This window comes from Eurosta solidaginis, chromosome 2, assembly GCF_040869045.1.
Source record: "Eurosta solidaginis isolate ZX-2024a chromosome 2, ASM4086904v1, whole genome shotgun sequence".
Classification (NCBI taxonomy): Eukaryota; Metazoa; Arthropoda; class Insecta; order Diptera; family Tephritidae; genus Eurosta; species Eurosta solidaginis.
Genome location: NC_090320.1, coordinates 79,158,582 through 79,179,768, shown reverse-complemented (window position 1 = coordinate 79,179,768; position 21,187 = coordinate 79,158,582). Strand labels below are relative to the sequence as shown.

The 21,187-nt window shown below is 39.0% G+C and overlaps 1 protein-coding gene and 1 pseudogene across 1 annotated transcript; one reads left to right on the top strand and one right to left on the bottom strand.

The window, feature by feature from the left end:
• The window catches only part of LOC137241540 (T-complex protein 1 subunit eta-like), a 166,032-nt pseudogene that overhangs the window by 58,320 nt on the left and 86,525 nt on the right, over positions 1-21,187 (top strand).
• On the bottom strand, positions 9,963-17,228 carry LOC137240008 (succinate--CoA ligase [ADP/GDP-forming] subunit alpha, mitochondrial-like). The gene is made up of 5 exons (XM_067765876.1): positions 16,972-17,228; positions 16,403-16,576; positions 16,100-16,330; positions 10,845-11,025; positions 9,963-10,774 (listed from the first exon to the last, which is right to left on the bottom strand). The coding sequence occupies exons 2-4, from the start codon at positions 16,538-16,540 to the stop codon at positions 11,017-11,019; spliced, it is 378 nt and encodes a 125-aa protein (XP_067621977.1). The 5' UTR covers positions 16,541-16,576; positions 16,972-17,228; the 3' UTR covers positions 9,963-10,774; positions 10,845-11,016.

Below are 21,187 nucleotides of genomic sequence, written 5' to 3'. Positions count from 1 at the left end.
TCATACTCAGGGGCTTTTCGAAACAAATTCTAAATTAGGGTGTTCTTAGATCAAATTCTGAGATAGGGTTTGAACCAAATTTTGAGATGGGGCGTTTTTGAAAAGGATTTTGAAATAGGGTGAGATATACATACATATAAATAAATAAATGTAAGGCGTGATAACCTCCGAATAGATCTAAGACCGAGTTTCTCTTCCAATTTGCGTCGTGCTCCTCTTGATTTTCCCTACAAATTGGCCGGATGGGACCTACATGTTTTATGCCGACTCCGAACGGCATCTGCAAGGCAGATGAGTTTTCACTGAGAGCTTTTCATGGCAGAAATACACCCGGAGCACTTGCCAAACACTGCCGAGGGGCGACCCCGCTTAGAAACATTTCCTTCTAATTGAAAAACTTTATTTCTAAAATTTTGATGTTGCTTTGCCCGGGGTGTGAACCCAGGGCATATGGTGTGGTAGGCGGAGCACGCTACCATCACACCACGGCTGCCGCCATACATATATATACATTCTAGTATATTAGAAAAAATATAGCGATTTTAAAAAGACGTTTTAAGGTGATAGAGAGTCCATAAATAAAAAAAATTAAAAGAAGTCCGTCGGCACAAGTCACATCTTCAGTTACAGTTCAACTGCAGAATTCTGAAGTGCAACGGGGTAGACGTCGTCACTCTGGGAGTAAGTGACGGGTAACTACGCCTGGGTTGTGAAAGGCTAGGACGCAACTGCTGTTGTGGCCCTGGGACTGGACGTCCTTGGGTAAGCATTGGGGTACCCGGTGTATTTGGGTTTTCGGCCTGACAACATGGCGCAATGAAACCCGTCGGGGGGTTGCCGTAGCGGAAACCATAACATCTAGGAAAGTGGCACCGTCCAAGGCAGGAGCTGCATTGGGCGGATGTCGCAAACGTATATGTTCTGTGTTGGCACAGCAAGGAGCCACAAAAGATTTATAAAAGTTACGAGGACGTCGGGTTTTGGAATATAGCCCAGAACAACCTGTCCGATGCAACCATCCCTTGCACGAGACAGCTATTTCTTCCTTGCCGCCTTTGTTGCAATTTCGGGCTATGTCCGGCCTACCCTCCTTTAAAGCAACCAGTACTTTTAGTTGCTGCTCATTTGTGGATTTCTTCGACCTTGAACACACAAAAGGGCTTTTTATTTAAGTAAATTGAAAAATTAAACAAACATCTTACATTTTTTAATTTTCGTTAATTTGCTGCTTTTCGATGCTCTTTCGAGTGAAGTTTCAAAACTCTATTATTGAAAAAAAATATTACTAGAAAAGTAAAGGATTTTTAATTTGTTAATAAACAAATGTTTTTCTCTCTTCAAAATCTTTTGGGAATTAACTCCCAAAACGAACAAATCAATTCAAATTTTTTATTGCGTTCGTGATGTTTACTTTTCTCCCAAAACACTTTTCCCCTTTTTCGAAGTTCGCTTGTGATAGCGGGAATGGGAAAAAACTCCCAAGAAATTTGTGTTCGTGATTGTGGAAATGGGAAAAGGGAAAAATCTCCCAAAAAATATATGTTCAGAATTGGGCTGGTTATGTATATGTACACAGACGCAAACATTGATTCCTACGGTCTTGAGGGTTCGGTCAAACGTGTTTCGTACGACAAACGTCCGTACGTACGGCACACGTCGGTGGGTAATTGCCGCTTAAGTGTTTCTACAGCATTATAACAAAGTGGCGACGAGGACGGTAGAATTACACGTGGAGATATCCAACTATTGTCCATATTTTGTCTAACCACCGCTACTCGGACAAACCTAAATTTACTTCCTACATCATTATACAAAATTGAAATGACACAACCACAGCAAAGCCTTATAAATGGCGACAACACGAGGAAGTCAGCATTTTTTCAATTCGAGGAATTTGACAAGGAAAAAATACAATGGAGTCGTTGGCAAAAACGCTTAGAAAGCGCGTTTGCTATAAATGAAACAGGAAAACAAAAAAGTTCATTTGCTGCTACATCACATCGGCTATGCAACGTACAATACATTGTGCGACAAGTTAGCGCCGGCCGAACCAGAGAAGAATAAATACGACGAAATTTGTAAGACACTGGCTGAAATATTTGAGCCAAAGCCGCTAGAAATCGTGGAAAATTATCGTTTCCACCTAAGCCGGCAACATGACCATCAGTCGATGGACGAATTTTTGATTGAACTAAAGAAAATAGCTACGCATTGCAATTTCGGTTCATATCTCGAGACAGCCTTAAGAAATCAACTAGTTTTCGGGTTGAAAAGCAAAGTTATGCGAAATCGGTTGCTAGAAAAACGGATTTAACACTCGAGAACACATTAAAGCCAGCACGTGCAATGGAACTGTCTGAAAACGGTAATGCCGAAATGACACATAACCTCAAAGATGTTGGGCAAGTATCACCCAAGAAAAAAACAAATCGTGCATCGGGAGGAAATCGGTCGAAGAATACCAATAAAATAAAAAACTCAGGAAAAGGATCAAAAAAAGCTGTTACCGTTGTGGCGGACCACATATTTCACGACCACGTACAGAAAAAAATTTATACTGTTCGTAATGCCGCATATCCGGGCACACAAAAAAAGTTTGCATCAAAACGAAACGAAGCAGAAGGACCAAATGGAGGCTAACTACGCTGAGCATCGGGAAGTGGGGAGATCTGCCAAGCTAAGCATACACCAAGGGAAAAATTTTGGATTGCAATGCAAGTAAACTCTTTCTTTATAGATTTTGAAATTGACAGCGGCGCACCGGTCACAATTATGAGAAAACTCGATTACAATCAGCAAATTGTACGCATTCAAGAACAACAACTACACGAACCGGACATAGACCTGGTCAGCTACACTGGAAATAATATCAAAGTATTCGGTTTCGTGTATGTCAAAGTCGCTTCTAAGGGAAAACGTATGAGCTACGATTATACATTGTCGAATCAAAACGCCATCCATTATTGGGGCGTGAGTGGCTAAACCTATTGCCGTTGGACGGGAACAATGTTTTTCGTGGCGAGCATACACTCGCGAAAATCGATGCCAAAATATCCTTAGAAAGATTGAGGCACAAGTATCCACGAGTGTTCGACACAACATCAATGGGCAAGCTAACTGGGTTGAAAACACGTATTCACTTGAAACCTAACGTAACACCAATTTTCAAGAAAGAAATACAAGCGTTCTCATTGCGAGCTCGAATCGAAAAAGAAATTGACGACTTGGTACAAAATGGCGTATTAAAAAAAGTTGACATCAGCGAATGGGCAACACCAATTGTTCTAGTGCCTAAAAGTAACGACAAAGATAGAATTTGCGGCGATTATAAGATCACCATAAACCCTTGCATTCTCATCGACGAACATCCATTGCCGTCTATCGAAGAATTGTTCTCACAAATGTCTGGTGGTGAGAAATTCACGAAAATTGACCTCTTAATTAAAATTTGTGCCAATTTTGTATCTATGTCTTTCGTATTACTGTGCATAGCTTTGAGCTTATCTTTCAGCGTCTGCACATACCTTTCGGCCTGTCCGTTTGTCGCCGGATGAAATGGAGCATTTCTTTTATGTGTAATGCCATTGCTTCGCAAAAATTGCCTAAACTCATTCGACGTGAGTTGTGTCCCGTTGTCGCTGAGTAATACTTTTGGAATTCCAAACGTTGCGGAAATTTGGCGGGAAACTTTGATTGTCGACTGTGTTGTGATATTATTCATTATATGTATTTCTGGCCATTTATTGTATGCGTCTACCAGAATGAAGAAATACTTCCCCATAAACGGTCCTGCAAAATCGACGTGAACTCTTTCAAAGACACTTGATGGTGGATCCCAAACGTGTGTTGAAATTTTGCTAGGATTTTTCCGATTTTGTTGACATGAGCTACAGTTTAGAGTGATGTTGTCAACATCCGAATCTAACCCAGGCCACCAAATGTAGCTACGTGCCAGTGTTTTCATTTTTGATCTACCAAAATGTGCCTGATGTAGTTCCTCAAGCACGGCTTTCCTCAGTAGTGGTGGAATGTAAACGCGTGTCCACCTCAACAAACACCATTCTTGAAGTGCAAATTCATGTTGGTCTATTCCAAATCGGTATTCTTTAGCAACTGTTTTTCCTGTTTCTAGTCCCTGCACAAGTTTGCTTATTATTTTGTCATATTTTATAGCTCTAGCCAAATCGTCCACTGTAACAGGCGTATTATGAATGCAGTTTAATTCTATAATATCAATTTTAGAGACCCTTTTGTGGTGAAAAAATCTGTGTAACTGGTTTGTTGTTACATTGTAGAATGAAGTGTCTGGCATAGACGTACTGGTAAAATTTCTTTACGCCGTATACTATAGCATATGCCTCTTTGTCGAACTGGCCGTAACGTTGTTGCGTAGCTGTCACTGTAGCTGTACTAAATAACTTGGACATGATATTTTTTGTTTGACCGTATTAAAAGATAATTTGCATTTGTCATCACAAACGAATGGTACTTTGTCTTTGAGTAAGTTATTTAGCGGATACAGTATCGTGCTTAAATTTTCAAAAAATCTGCCGTAATAATTTACTAAGCCGATAAAGGAACGTACCTCATTCTTGTTTGTTGGCTCTTTCATCTGTTGTTGTGCCTCCATTTTATCTTTTATTTTGTGGATGCCGTGACGGTCGATCTTATAACCGCAATATGTGATTGAGTCTGCCATGAACTCACATTTATTGAAATTTGCCCTCATGTTGTGTTTTTCAAGGCGTTGTAGTACGGTTTCTAGACGTTGAATGTGCAATGTATCGTTTGATGCTGTTATTTTGATGTCGTCCAGAAAAACCGTAACACTATCGATGTCTTTAAGAATGTTCTCGATCTCGCGTTGCCATTTTGCTGGCCCTGTTGCAATTCCGTACATTAGTCTAGTAGGCTGGTATAGTCCCTTATGTGTTGAAAGTGTGAGAATCCTTTGATCTTCTGTGCATGACTTCCATTTGAAGATACGCTTTGGTGAGGTCGATTTTCGTGAATTTCTCACCACCAGACATTTGTGAAAACAATTCTTCTATAGACGGCAATGGATGTTCGTCGATGAAAATGCAAGGGTTTATGGTGATCTTATAATCGCCGCAAATTCTAACTCTGTCGTTACTTTTAGGTACTGGAACAATTGGTGTTGCCCATTCGCTGGTGTCATTAATACGCCATTTTGTACCAAGTCGTCAATTTCTTTTTCGATTCGTGCTCGCATTGAGAACGCTGGTCGCCTTGCTTTCTTGAAAATTGGTGTTACGTTAGGTTTCAAGTGAATACGTGCTTTCAACCCGGTTAGCTTGCCCATTGATGTTGTGTCGAACAATCGTGGATACTTGTGCGTCAATGTTTCTAAAGATATTTTGGCATCGATTTTCGCGAGTGTCTGCTCGCCACGAAAAACTTTGTTCCAGCCCAACGGCAATAGGTTTAGCCACTCACGCCCCAATAATGGATGACGTTTTGATTCGACAATGTATTATCGTAGCTCATACGTTTTCCCCTTAGAAGCGACTTTAACATACACGAAACCGAATACTTTGATGTTATTTCCAGTGTAGCTGACCAGGTCTATGTCCGGTTCGTGTAGTTGTTGTTCTTGAATGCGTACAATTTGCTGATTGTAATCGAGTTTGCTCATAATTGCGACCGATGTACCGCTGTCAATTTCAAAATCTACAAAGAAAGAGTTTACTTGCATTGTAATCCATAATTTTTCCCTTGGTGTGTGCTTAGCTTTGTTTCCGATGACATGGCAGATCTCCTCCACTTCCCGATGCTCAGCGTAGTTAGCCTCCGTTTGGTCCTTCTGCTTCCGTTTCGTTTTGATGCAAACTTTTTTGTGTGTCCGGATATGCGGCATTCCGTACAGTATAAAATTTTTTCTGTACATTGTCGCGAAATATGTGGTCCCCTACAACGATAACAGCTTTTTTTCGATTCTTTTCCTGAGTGTTTTATTTTATTGTTATTCTTCGACCGATTTCCTCCCGATGCACGATTTGTTTTTTCCTTGAGTGATACTTGCCCAACATCTTTGAGGTTAAGTGTCGTTTCGGCATTACCTTTTTCAGACAGTTCCATTGCACGTGCTGTCCTTAATGTGTTCTCGAGTGTTAAATCCGTTTTTTCTAGCAACCGATTTCGCATAACTTTGCTTTTCAACCTGAAAACTAGTTAATTTCTTAAGGCTGTCTCGAGATATGAACCGAAATTGCAATGCGTAGCTATTTTCTTCAGTTCAATCAAAAATTCGTCCACCGACTGATGGTCATGTTGCCGACTTAGGTGGAAACGATAATTTTCCACGATTTTTAGCGATTTTGGCTCAAATATTTCAGCCAGTGTCTTACAAATTTCGTCGTATTTTTTCTTCTCCGGTTCTGCCGGCGCTAATTTGTCGCACAATGTATTGTACGTGGCATGGCCGATGTGATGTAGCAGCAAATGAACTTTTTTGTTTTCCTGTGTTTCATTTATAGCAAACGCGCTTTCTAAGCGTTTTTGCCAACGACTCCATTTTATTTTTTCCTTGTCAAATTCCTCGAATTGAAAAAATGCTGACTTCCTCGTGTTGTCACCATTTATAGGACTTTGCTGTGATTGAGTCATTTTAATTTTGAATAATGATGTAGGAAATAAATTTCGATTTGTCCAAGTAGTGGTGGTTAGACAAAATATGGACAATAGTTGGATATCTCCACGTGTAATTCTACCGTCCTCGTCGCCACTTTGTTGTAATCATAGTAAATTTTACCAAGTAGCGCAATTAACAGCTGATCGGTGAAATTTGCACATTCACACCCACAGTTCTCGACTCAGTTTAAAAAAAGAACTTTAGATTATTTAGTTTAAATTTTAAAGTGAGATAATCCTTACCAATTGATATATATATAGAAAATATAAGGCGTTTTTGTTGTTATTAAAATAATCTTTTTATTTATATTAAAGTTTTTATCATTTATTTTTTAACTTTATTTTAACAATTTTCGTGCATATAAATACAACCATGTGCATATACGTTTTGACATTACATTTCATACACGTTCATATTTGCCATTCTCATTGTTTCTAAATTCGTAAACAATGACTGCGGATATTCTGTGTGATTTTTCGAAAAAATGTATTATTTTTGTGAAATTTTATACTTAATATGTGGTATTGTGGCGTCAAAAAGCTTTTATGCAAAAATACTTAGCCTCACAACGCGACAATGTTTTTCGTAATGTCGAAGTACTTATATGTATATGTATTTGATGTGGAAGCTTGCATTTGAGAACACGGTTGCCACTTCAGTCCATTGCCTTCCACCCCTATATGGTCCACTGGTCCCTCTTTCTCAATTTTGGTTCCTTTTCGGCACGGTTTTGGTACTTTTATTTCTTTTTCACTGAAACAAAAATTCAAAACACTGCTAAAAAAATTGCCGCAAATCTATTGCCCACATATAAATTTCAATTTACTCCAATAGAATTCTTACCACGAAAATTGCTCTATCAATAAAATGTAGCAGAACAATGATATTTCACTTGGGAGATAATTTAGGCGAGGCATTAAAAATGAAGTGTTGAATGTTCGGACAAACACATTGTCATTAATTTTTGATGAAACAACGCACTTATCAGAAAAATACTTGTTTTAGTGTTTAGATATTTCGATCGGCATTCAATTATAATACAGTTGAAACTTTTAAGACGCTTCATTTTTAGTCTGAGTTCAAAACTCACATTTACTGAATCTAGGCTCTGGTATGAAGTTTAAACTGTGAGTGAAAATGAAAGCATCTATAAAAATATCATTAACACAATCGCTTAGTTTCATTTACGAATTATTGAGTTTGCCACAACGCACATGTTTTAACCGTTCCTTACTAAAACCTAATTGTGCAAAACTAGGTTCACAACGTTAGATTGGTGAAAGACATAGTCTTATCCTAAAAATTTGAAAATGTGATACCTCAAGGTACACTTTATTTTTGTTTGTGCAGTTTGAATTAAAGCCTTTATAAAAATTGTATATAGGACACCCCTGAAACATCCTACAATTTTCGCTTTTTACAACAAATACGATACTCTAGTAACTTGCCGAATTGTTTGTATACCAATAAAATAAAACTAAAATTTGGTCCTTTTTTTGAGGTCTGGTCCTTTTTTCGATAAATTTTGGTCCCAAATGACAACGTGGTGTGGCAACCATGTTTGAGAATGCACGTGATAAGGTATTTTTCCGAACTTAATTTTTTTTTAAATAATGAAATAGAAGTATGCAAGCGACTGCCATAGTAGTAGACATGTACATGAATATTATGAACAAAGTCTTTGAAATATAATCTAAGAGAAGATGGACACGAGGCGTAGCTTCATAGACGCGTATTAGGCACAGCATAAGCAATCTCGAGGTGTAGAGAGATCTTAGCTGCATGCCATATTTTGCAGGCGTCTACGAAGCTACGCCTTGTTGTGGTCCACTTGGGATTGTCACCTTTGGGACGCACCAAGTGGCTAGTGATGGGGAAAAGGTTAGGATTCACCCCCACTCATGGTTGCCTGGATGGTTAAACACTTTTCTGGTTAATTCATCTTATCAGCTGATTTTGTTTTTTTTATTTCACCGATATAAAGATTGCCGCAAGAGATGTCAAAAGTAAAACATAATCAATACCTTGTTAGTTACTATTCTCTCACGACACAGAAGTTGCCTCCTCTAAATCCCATACGCCTATCATCAACACAGCGACTTTGAAATCTGCACCTGCCCTACAAGACAGGTACCCGTTCCCTAATCGATTACTTAATCGTCATCAGTAACTTGTTCACCAATTATCGTCTTAATGACTTTAACATTGCTGTCGTGAAAAAGGTAACGCATGTGCTCTCTCAAAATAGTGTACGTGTGACTCTCTTTCTCGCTCTTACCTATTGTGTTTTCGACATTCCTTCTCGCTCGATGTTATTTACATTTTTAAGTTACTTCATCAGTTATGTTTTCGTTATCGCTAACCAAAACATATGCAACAACAACAATACGGGTAACTGGTCTATCGGTTACCCGTATCGGTTACCTTCTGTCAAATCGCTTTTTCTATGAATGAAACGCGTCCTTTATGTTCAGATAATATTTAATTATAAATTATTCATATATACAATGTTTTTTTAGAATTTAAATTATTGTCTTATTACTCTAGCGAACTTTACATATGTGAATTTTTATATTTATAAACTATATAAATACATTAACGTCTATTCATAGTCGTGCCCTTTCCGAAACCTTGTTTTGAAGTTCTTATTTTTCCTGCGCTGGTAGTGTTGCTCATCAGTTTGCAGTCATATTAGTTTGGTAGGTATAGTAACATCAGACGTAGGGAAATTAGGAAGCATGTCAGGAGTATCACCAGAATCCAAAGAAGCATGGTGATTCGTCACCTCCGTTTTCTTCCATATCCGGATTCATTCCATACTAGTAATTATAAATATCTTGTAGATGCCACATAGGTGTAACCATACCCTCAAGATATTTTCGTTCAAATCTTGTGGTGTACACGTAAACTTGTATTTGTTCTAAATTATTCACCACATTCTAAACATAGAAAAGATGTATTAAGTGTTTGCGTAAATACCATTGTGATTACAATATGGACAAACATTCAATTCTAAACTTTTCGTTGTTACATCAATTGTTTCAGCGTGTTGTACACGTAAATAAAAATTCATACTTGAATGTATTTTCGTCTTCCAATCGCATAATTTACATTTTAAATAATGACTATTAGGCATATGAGAAATCTCATGGTACAATAATTTGTTGAAGCTTGGTGTAGCTGCTTGAATAACACAAAATTTACATTTTGCACCACGTTCGTTATATTTTAATTGTAAATGTTCTGGTTTCTCTACACGATGCATAAAGTTTAGATGCTTTTTCCAACAATGTGCTGAATTTAATTGAAATACATACATTGGGCATTGTCTCATGATAAATTTTCCATAAATATACTGAGCCTCTTTATGTAGGCTCTTTTCTTAACATCTAATTCTGGCCGTACAGGATATGACAGTTTTGCTTCAGGTTATAATCCACACTCATACTATTTTCAGATTCTGTTTCATAATTTTCATCATTTTCAACATTGGACTTTGCATCAACATCATTATCATCATCGTCATTTTTTGATAACTCTGTTTTAAGCTTCATATTTATCAAAGGTTCATCTTCCTTAGTATTAGAATTGGAAACATTGTCATCTTCGGTTAAGTTTTTATCAAGTTTAGCTTTTTTCCTATGTTTAAATTCTTTACTATCCGTACTAGAATTAATACCATCATCAACATTTTTCGTGGTCTGTTTGAGTTTTTAAATTTGCCAATGGTTCGCCTTTATCAGTATTAGAATCAGAATGGCCTTGGCCATCTTCACCGTGTTGCAAAGTAGGCGACACATGTTGGTGTTGATGTTTGCGCATATTGCGGATATGTTGGTGGTTCACTAGTCATTAATTGTTTAGAAGTTTCAACTTGTTGCGTTTGTTGTTGTTGTTGCTGGCTGATGATGTGGTGTTAACGTTTGTTGTACAATTTATTCGGGTGATTGCACATATTGTTGGTGTGTTATAGTGCTGGAAATCCTTCCGATATTGAAAGTCCTTGATTAGTGTAATCCCCACGTAGTGAACTACTCCTGTGACCGCGTCCGCGGTAACTATTACATCTGAAGGCGCTTAAGTTACAGGCATAGCTGACATCGCTTATATAACAGGTTGACTCTAAAGTAAAAACCAAAACAAAATATTAGAATCAGTGTTTATGAATAACATATTTAAAATAAGCTCTTACAACAACGTGATCGGTGGCTACATCCCCGTGAAAGTAGTGTGGTGTTCCTCCTTGTATAAACGTAGATACTGGATGTGCTCAACCGTGCAGTTTTCTTCTAATTTGAGCAAATGTATGTTCTTACAGCCACAGCTGGAATATTTGCGATATTTCTATCCTCACATCGTCAAAATCAAATTACCTAGAATGAAAAAGAAACTCATATCAGTAAGAATAGATTAAAAGTTTTTAATATAAGCCGAAAAGTGTTCCATAAATAGGGCTCCACACATAGCTCTTTTCCAAAGGCACAAGAGAAATTTCAGATAACTAGAATCAGGACCTGGTAAAGTAACTTCAAAGGCGATTTAGTCGCCACTACTTCGTATGCGTACTACGCTCCCTTTCGGCATGCATCATCAATTTCGTCATTACTATAAAGGCCATCTTGCTCTCAGCAATCCAACAATCTATTTGTCCGCAAATTCGTGGAACTAAATTCCTAATGGAAGGTTCCTCTCCAAAAACTCTGTTTACAGACAGTCTTTCGCCGTGAAAACGAGGGCAGTGAAATATTACATGTTCTGCGCCTTCCAATTCGGACGGACAGCTCGGACAGAAAGGATCCTCCTCTATCCCACGCTTATGTAGATATTCCTTCAAGCCACCGTGCCCGCTCAATATCTGTGTGAGATGGTAATTTAGTTTGCCGTGTTTTCGCTCGTACCATTCCGCTATATTCCGGACTAGCATGAAGGTTCAGCGCTCTTTTCTCGAATCTTCCCGCCGTTCTTGCCACCTAACTATTGTTCGTGACCTTGCGGTTTTCTTAGCATCTTCAGATGGTCGGCTGAATCCAATGCCATACAGATCGGCCATTTCACCTGAGAGTAGATGTACTGGGATTTTCCTGGATAAAACATGGATCGCGTCGTCGGAACAGCACATGCTATTCGTATAGCAGTAATGCGGTAGGCTGCTAGTATATCTTTTTGGTGGACCATTTTAGATCTGTGCCATACTGGTGCTGCATATAATATTATAGAGCTGGTTACGTTGGATAATCGCTGACGGGTAGCTTCGCTTGGGCCGCCGATGTTGGGCATTATTCGCGTTAGGGTTCCACTAACTCTAGAAACTTTGTCCCCCACCGCCCTGAAGTGCTCCCTAAAAGTTAGTTTTGAGTCAATGATTACTCCTAGATATTTCAAGGAGGGCTTTGAATTTATTTGAAAATCTCCTATGGTTAGGACCAACTCATCCACAGTCCGCTTTGAGCTCATCAGAACCACTTCTGTCTTATTGCTAGCCATCTCCAGCCCCGTATTCGTCAACCATTCCTCTATTCTTCCCATGGCGTCATTACATAATGCTTGGAGCAGATCAAGTTTCTTGGCCACTGCTACTACGACAATATCATCTGCATAGCCGACAATTTCCGTGCCTCCGGGAAGGTGGTTTTGTAGCACCCCGCCATACACCGCATTCCAAAGAGTTGGACCTAGAACAGATCCCTATCTAATCTATCTATCTATCAAATTATTCGGAGCAGGTACGGAACTTGTCTTGGTACACCCAAAGTGCACCCACGCTTCTCATGGCTCCAGCGGGTTAGCGGCTTCCTAGAACTTAAGCCACTTGCTGCTTCTAGATCTGACATCTGTCAGCTGGAGTCTTAGCCCGGCAAGCGCAGGGCACGAGCACAGAATGAAATCGATCGTTTCCTCCTCCAACTCGCACTTCCTACATCTGCTATCACTGACCAAGACTAATTTAAAGGCATGTGACGCCAGAAGGCAGTATCCAGTAAGAATACCCGTCATGAGTCTAGTCTACAGTTTAATGATAATAAAAATATAAGAATCAGTGTTTATGAATAACATATTTTAATTAATCTCTTACAACAACCTGATCGGTGGCTACATCGCCATGTAGGTAGTGTGGTGTTCCACCTTGTATAAACGTAGGTACTGTATGTGCTCAACCGTGCAAATTGACATTAGCAGTAACATTATTTACATAAACATAGCTTGGTATTTGTGAAGGCCTCAATATAGCATACATTGGTCCAGTTCGGTGTGCACCAGCCACTGGTACAAACACTTTTGAATGCATAGCTTTCATATAGGATGGATGTCCAGCAGTGCTCCGGTTGTGCCAATATGTAATGGGCTGCTACGTCTCTTGGTACGGCTGTATAGGTATAGGCGGGTGCAATGTATTACTAGGCTCAAGATCGGAAGGTACATAGATGGCTCGAAGACGTCAGAGGGGATTGGAGCCAGAGTTTTCGGACCCAGAACCAAAATATCAGTAACTCTAAAAGCACATCCGAGCATTTTCGAGCGGAAGTATTCGCCATAAGTTAGTTCGCTAAGCTGAACCTTCAGCGCTGATACCCCAAAGAAACAATTGCCATACTCAGTCAGGCAGTCAGGTTCCACTAAAGGCACTTGCGGCGTTCGAAATAAAGTCAGCACTTGTCCTTCAGTGCGTAGAAAAGCTGAATCAATTAGGAGCACACAACGTAGTACTGTTGGCCTGGGTCCTGGGCCACAGGGGAGTGGAGGGCAATGAGCAGGCGGACTCCATGTTTAATTTGTTGCGTCTCTCCCACAAATTGTCAACCCCCCAGCAGATCCTTGCAGCGGGTCTGCGCCATACTCTCCTCTTCCGGGAAGGTATCGACCCCAATCCGGGTCCTTCTCCTGACCCCAGTACTGAGAAATGGGTTTGCTGCGTTTGCCGGAAAAGAATCTTTTTAGGACGGTCATATATATAAGGGCCTGAAATATTTCAATGAACTTCCTAATCACATAAAAAGTAGTAATAACTTCAATACTTTTAAAAAAAGTTTATTGGAGCATTGTAAAAACCTTCCAATAAGATAGTTTTTTTTCTTTTATTTTTTTACATGATATACCGATACTGGAGCGCGAAAAGGGAATGGTAATAATGGTAGCAGCAAAATACAATGCATCCGGCCCTAAGGAAAAGAAAATCGGACGCTACCTGTAACTCCAGACAGTTCCAACAACTAATTTCGCTGGAATTCGGTATTTCCAGCTGGTATTTACTGTTGCTGATCGGAATCATTCGCATTCCGACAGCATAAATATAACAATAAAATTATATAATGTGTAACAAAAATAACGAAAATAAGGCCAAATAAAAGTTGGAGCAAGGGGGATTGGAAACACGTCCTTTTAAACCTCCCATTATATGTTGAGCTGTGCTAATCGGAATCTTCATGCATTCCGACAGCGTCTTTACTAAACAAAGTTGAGGGGTGATTGGATACACTTATTTTCAATTTCCAACATCCAAAGACATGTTTAGCTGCATTGATCGGAGACTAATACATTCCGAAAGCTTAAAATACACATATAATTGAAAAATATAAGTTCCAAATTTTGTTGCCTTAAGCTGGGAGCACTGGAGGATTGGAAACGCGTCCTTTCCGACCTTCCTTAAATGACTGGCTCCCAGACTCGTCCCTTTGTCACGCTAGTAAATATGCTGATCGGAATCACATGGCATTCCAACAGCATATTCAATAGTAATAAGTGATTATAACAATGAATTGCACTTAGTAGTTTAAGTTTTAGGCCTAAACAGCCGTAATAATAAATAAATTAAATTAAAAAAATACTCTTGTCAGTGTTTCACGTGCAAGGGATGGTTGCATCGGACAGGTTGCTCTGGGCTAGATTCCTCGTAACTTTTATAAATCTTTTGTGGCTCTTGTTGTTCACGGCCTCATTACATTGAGGAAATACGGCACCTGAGAAAACAGCCGTATGAAGCTAAAAATCACAAGCATGTCTACAGTGAACTCCACAAACAGGCGTCGGACCTCTATGCCGGTGATTCCTGTACTCAAAGAACAAAACTAGCAGAGGAGGAACGCACTCTCCCTAGGGAAACGAGAGTAGTCACTCTAGCTCAACTTCGAGCTGGATAACGTAACAGGTTAAACTCTTACCTATCCAGAATCAACCCCGACATACAAAACATTGTCCTGCTTGTAATGTGTCCCCACATGTCACCAAACATCTCTTTAACTGTATTGTGCAACCAACGCCTCTAACACTCCTCTCATTATGGCCCACCCCTGTTGAAACAGAAAGTTTCTTTGGACTCCCGTTAGAGTACATTGATGACAATTTGTGATCGGTCGCACCTATTGGATGGGGCGAAGCACTGCTACTACAACAGCAGGCGGACAACACGGAAAGAGAGGCAGCAACTGCATGACCCATCGATCCCGAGCTGTTCCTGCCAGTTGGCCCACAGGGGCATTTATTTGCAGAAGGGAGGGAAAAGAGAGAACACTGGCGCAATATGCCAGGCCTGAGTCAATCTAAGTTACTGTTAGGGGGTTACAGCACAACTCGATATAGGGCATTAATAGGCCTCTCAAAAAGATAACCTAAAAACCCCAACGGCTATTCTTACAAGACACTGTAGACTGAACAGTCACATGCAAAAACTGGGTATAGTATCGAACAACAAATACCGATTTTGTGATGGATCAGCAGACGGTGGACCATATCCTTCTAGATTGCGGCGCAATTTCAAGACGTAGGGCTAAGTTTATGGGCTCACCATGGCCAGAGCATTCCCACATTTAATCCCTCAAGCAAAGAACACTGCTGGGGTTCATCAAGGAAGTCGGCTAGGATGAGGTGCTGTGAAGGAGATGTGCAAGTCACTGTGCAATCCTCAATAAATGATCTATCTATCTACGTTCCGGTAACAAGCACCATTGTGGTACTAGCCCCTCCATCTCGGGAACTATTGATATGACTACATTAAACCTTCTAGGGATTGAATATTAATAATGCCGGCAATGAGAAAGTCTGCTAAAATGCACCATTCTCCATGGAATGCTCGATATATAACTTTCCACGTTTTGAAACAGTGATGAAAAGAGCAAAATTTACAATAATTTTAACTGGCTGTGGGTAGTAAAGTGTTGATGTCCTCTCTTAACGCAATGTAATGACAACTGCGATGCAGGGAAAATGACAAAAATCATGCAAATCTACTGATAATAATTAATTTTTCCTCCCCTTCTATGCAGTTCTATGCATACATACATATGTATTTTTCTCTCCAAATGCTAATTAAAAAAATTAATTGGTTTTCACATGAACTTCGAACTCTGTCGTATTTGCATTCTTCAGATGATTATCAACAAAAGCATGACAAATTATCACTAAAAAAATCATACATGTTGCTTATATATTTAATATGGTAGCCAATTTACTTACCCTTTCTGGTGCGATGATTCCTGAACAGTCGGGCCTGACTAGACGCGATTTTTTTTGCCTTAAGAGAGCGTGCTTAACGCGAACCCTATCATGTTTTGGCACAACTTTGGTGATGCAAAATATCAAAGACATTTCTGCTTCTAATGCTTCTAGGATAGCAGCAGCAGCTCCCGGTGGCACCACATAAATAACAGTTGCATGCCGATCAGTTGCCTTTTTTGCTCCGGCTACCTATTCAATTTTAATTCACATTACATTATCTACTATTGCAATTTTTAATCACTACAAATCAATATAAATTACCGAAGCAAATACTGGCAAACCAAGATGCGTAGTTCCACCCTTTTTTAGGGAAATACATCCAACCAGTTTGGTACCGTATTCCAAAGCATGTTGCTTGTAAAGTACCTTGTTTTTGTAGATTTCCTTTGATTTTGGCATATTCTGAGCCGAACCGCAACCCGGCGGAGATGCTATCTATTAGAATAATATAACATTTTTTTTATTATTTAAAAATGCACATACGTATGAATGAAAATCAGAAAGTAAATAATGTTGTTGTTGTTGTAGCGATAAGGACACTCCCCGTTATCGACTTTGGTGGTCCTTTGCCGGATGCAGATCGGGTACGTTCCGGGAACCATTAAGGTAGTAGCCCGACCATATCGGGAGCGATTTAGTAGACATAAAACTTTGTAGGCCATCCCGCCGATTCTATACAACTTAATATGGTAACGATTTAAAAGACGGTGCACCACCCAATTTTTATCAAAAATTATCAAACGTGGAATCAAAAGGAGCGCCTCGAGCTCCGTTTTTATTATTATTTGATATTTTTAAATTAGGTGGTGTACCGTCTTGTAAAACTTTACCCTTAATATTATTTTGGGCGAAGGCCGCCAACGCAAAAAGATGGTCTCTGCAGCAATATTCTTAATTTCCGTCACATGTCACAACTCAAATTAACTTAATGTTATTTTGGGCGAAGGTCGCCAACGCAAGAAGGTGTTCTCTGCAACAAAATTTTTAATTTCCGTCACATGTCACAACTAAAAGCAAAAGATATTTTTCGTTGTAAACAATTTATATTTTTTTTGCGTTTCAATGTTTTCCGGAATAATTAATGAACTGTCATTTCGATGACAGCATGAAACGTCGATGTGTTAGTGGAGAGCGAAAAAAGCTTTGAATGTGTGGGTGAACTGGTTACCTCCGTCTTGTAGGGTGGTAGGCGTGACCGGGACATGAGCCAACTTGTGTGTTGAACGAACCGATAAAACATCGAAGTACCGATTGATCGGTGAGATGCAGATAGCGGAAACCGATACGGAAGCGGCGGTGGGCTCTTCTTCGGATTTTTTTCTTTTTCGATTGGGCTGGACACGTGAAAAGATAAAAGCGAGGTGTCGAACGAAACGTGGCTAAAGTTTTAATAGAAAAAAAGGACTGCTGTAAAACCATAAAAGAACGTCTAACAACGGGAAGTCGCTAGGACTCGGCTGGTGGGGTTTGTGGTTTTCATGTTGGTTTGCTGTTCAATTTTATATAAACGCGAGTTGGCGAACGTCGCCGGCGCTACCGTCATACATACATGTAATGGCCGCTTCAGAAGCCTGATGGAAAAGTGTTAAAATCATCGGCTCTTTGCTAGTAAATTTATGTGCAAAAATATATATACGTACGTAGGCTTGAAGGGGTACAACATACCGAAAGTGAAGACGTTTTATGCATAGCGGAGGGTAACCGAGATTTTTATTGCTGCCGCAGCTATTGAAACATATCTGGGGAGCGACTTAAGGAATCCATGAAAGTTAATCTGCAGCAGTCAACAACAAACACGAAGACGTGAAATACAACGTCAGCAGCAGCAACAACTGCAACAAAAAGCAAGACGATCGTCGACAAATGCAACCACCATTACAAAACCAATAGCAGCCGCAGCACCTGTTGAACCAACCGAAACAACAGCAGTAGCCGTGGGTGGCAATCACAGCGGCACAAAATCATTTCCCACACAACGACGCGCCAAAGTAATTAAAACTAAACGTATTGAGGAACCTGTACGTACGCTTGAATTTTTTTTCTAACAGCGCATGTAACACATTTTGTTACTGATAATGCTATATTGCCTACAATAGTTGGTGGTTGTGGTAGTAATAATAGCAGCAATAATATTAATAATAACACTTTAAGCAGTCGACCAGCTACACCCCAAACACCAGGTACACCAAAAACACCACAAACTCCATACGCAGATGCAACGCCAACAACAACAACATAAGGGCCGCTAAACATAGGCCTGCTGCAACAACACCAGCGTTAACAACAACAACAGCAGGGCCGCCGAATATAGGCCTCCTGCAACAGCACATACCACAACAACAACCAGCAGACCCAGCCGTGACACCAAGACCAGCACGAAAGCGGTGAGTTCGTTCCGGCTACGGAAAACCAATTTTTTTCCCTACCTTTAAATTTAATTACTTATGATAGATTGAGTAGGTAATACTATTTAAGATATACTTAAAATTATGTATGTACATGGGCTGTAAAGGGGGGAATACTTGCCAGTTATACCTAGTCAGCATTTTGGAAGTGTATCAGGAAGTTGATTAAAAACGCTCAGATGTAAAGTGTTCCTTGTATTCGAAAATCAATGTACCGTCGGGAGAATGGTGTACCCTGGTTGGGAATATTCCTGAATGACCATTTGCAAGCCACATTTTCTTTTCCCCTTTATTCGTTTTATCATCATATTTGCTATGACATTCCATTAGCTTTCACAATATTTTTCTTCGTATTTAACCACAATTATCAATCTTATGAAATGTGTTTTGGAATCATTTGGGAATGTGCTTACGATTCATTTTTCCATCATATTTAGTGCGTAATCCAATATTATATTATAAACGTATTTCCTCAGCGGATGAAAGTATCCGGAAGCTCGAAGGTGAGCTAATTAAAACCTCAGGTAATTGCCGATAGTTAACTTGAACGAGGTTCCCCCACGACTACAACATCCAACATTGTCTATGGTGACCCTCTTAAATAATGGTAGTGTGATGTTTTAAAAAGCATAGCCCATGTGGGATGTTGAAGCTGGAGCATATTGAGCTTAAATTACCAGCGGTTCAACCACCTCGGAGCTTCCGTACCACGGTTTCATAGACTGTAACCTTTTTTTTCCTTTCTTTTTTTGAAGACGTGTCGGCATAAATGCTATCGGACATCGTAGTCTAGGAACAGCATCCACATTCCTTTAGGTCTAAACATATTTTTGTATAGCCATAGTTATTTTTTTTAATTCATGTATTGAGAAGCGTGAGCATAAGAAGGCAATCGGATTTTCAATGAATAGTTGGTTCCAATTGTTTAACTAAATCGATATTTAACTGCAAGGAATGATCAAGGCGTATTGATACGGAAGTAAATTCGTCATCCAGATGCTGGGTGGGTATGAACTCCATTTAAGATTTTTCATGCATAAAAGCTAAAGGCGGGAAGTAGGGTCATTATAAAATCGTAAATAACTACGGCATACCCAATTTGAATTAAAAAAAAAAAATAAATAAAGAATTAATGTCAGCGGCTGAAGCATGATAAGCCTATTAGTGCGTAAATACATACGAACTTTAAACGTAGATTAGGAATAAAAAGAGTACTTAAATGTTTTTGAGAAGCATAAGAAGCGTAAATAAGCTTAAAATCTATAGCACTGGCGTTGTTCGCATATATACGGATATGCATACATACATGAAATTACATACATAAAAGTGCATATGTTCATAGACACGCAAATCTTATTATAAATAATAGTAAAAGTAGGCAATTTAAAGACATTTTCTGAAACGGTCACACACCGATACAAATAAATATTACAATCTAAATAATTAGTTGTATATGTTCAGACACATTTTTTTTGCGGATAGAATAAAATTAAAACACAGTTCAATAAAATTAAGCTAAATATACAAAAGAAAAAACTTGAAATAAACTTTGATAAGATAATAAGGTTTAGAAATAATAATAATAAAAATAAAAGAAAAGAAGACTTAGTAAAATTAAACTAATTCTTCAAGAGAAAGCATAAACTACAATAAAATAAAATGAGATAAACTAAAATAAAATAAACAAAAATAATATAAAATAAACTAAAATACAAAATTTTTTTTTGTTTTATACTCTTCCGCCCCCTTTATTAATTATTAATAACTGTACTTACCCATAAGCTTACAACTAAAATCTACAGCTAAAACGTACAATAAGAATTATTCTCTGTTTCGCTAGTAGAATAGATGAAAAATTTAAATGAATTTTGTAACCATTTTTTTTTCTTAATGTATCTTGAATAAATTGTACTATAAATGGGAATGCTGACTTCCATATTTATTTAGAAGGCATAGGGTAAAGCAGGTAAGGGGCCACCGAAAATTAGGTGCGTTGGTGGCCATGGATTTGAGGGTGGGACAAGCACCGGGCGTCGCAACAACACCCGCTATATATATTCGGCCCATTTCTCTTTCGTTTGTTTTCTTTTAAATTTTCAGCGGTTTTTTTTTTTTTATTTTGATTTCAGAGTAGTAACCGGTCATGTCCGGTTCGGTATTTTTTTTGCGTCAGTTTTTTTTTTTAATTTTTAAATTTCTGAATGTTAACGGTCTGTGCGTGGCATCCGGTTCGACCGGATGTCGTTTTAATTTGTATTGATAAGCGTTTTGAGTCGGTCTCTGCGCTTCTGTCGGTTTTTTTTTTTTGAATTTGACAGATTTTAGTTTTGATAGGCATGATATGACCATTTTTTTCTGATTATGGCGCAGGAACAGTAAGGTTGGCAAGGACCCACCCCAGCCGACAATGACTAGCCACTGTGCACCACCACATCATGCCGACCCGCCTTCCTTACTGCTTCCACCGAAAATGCGAATCCATAACAGCCTCTTGTGTATCTTGCCTAAGTTCAACTTTTTAGGAGATCTAACATTTTTAATTAATATTGATAAATAACACCTAAAGCAAATACACTTAAGGTGACTTGCGCCGTTTTGGCGCTTGCGTTGCGTCTACATATGACTTTGAACACACGTGCTT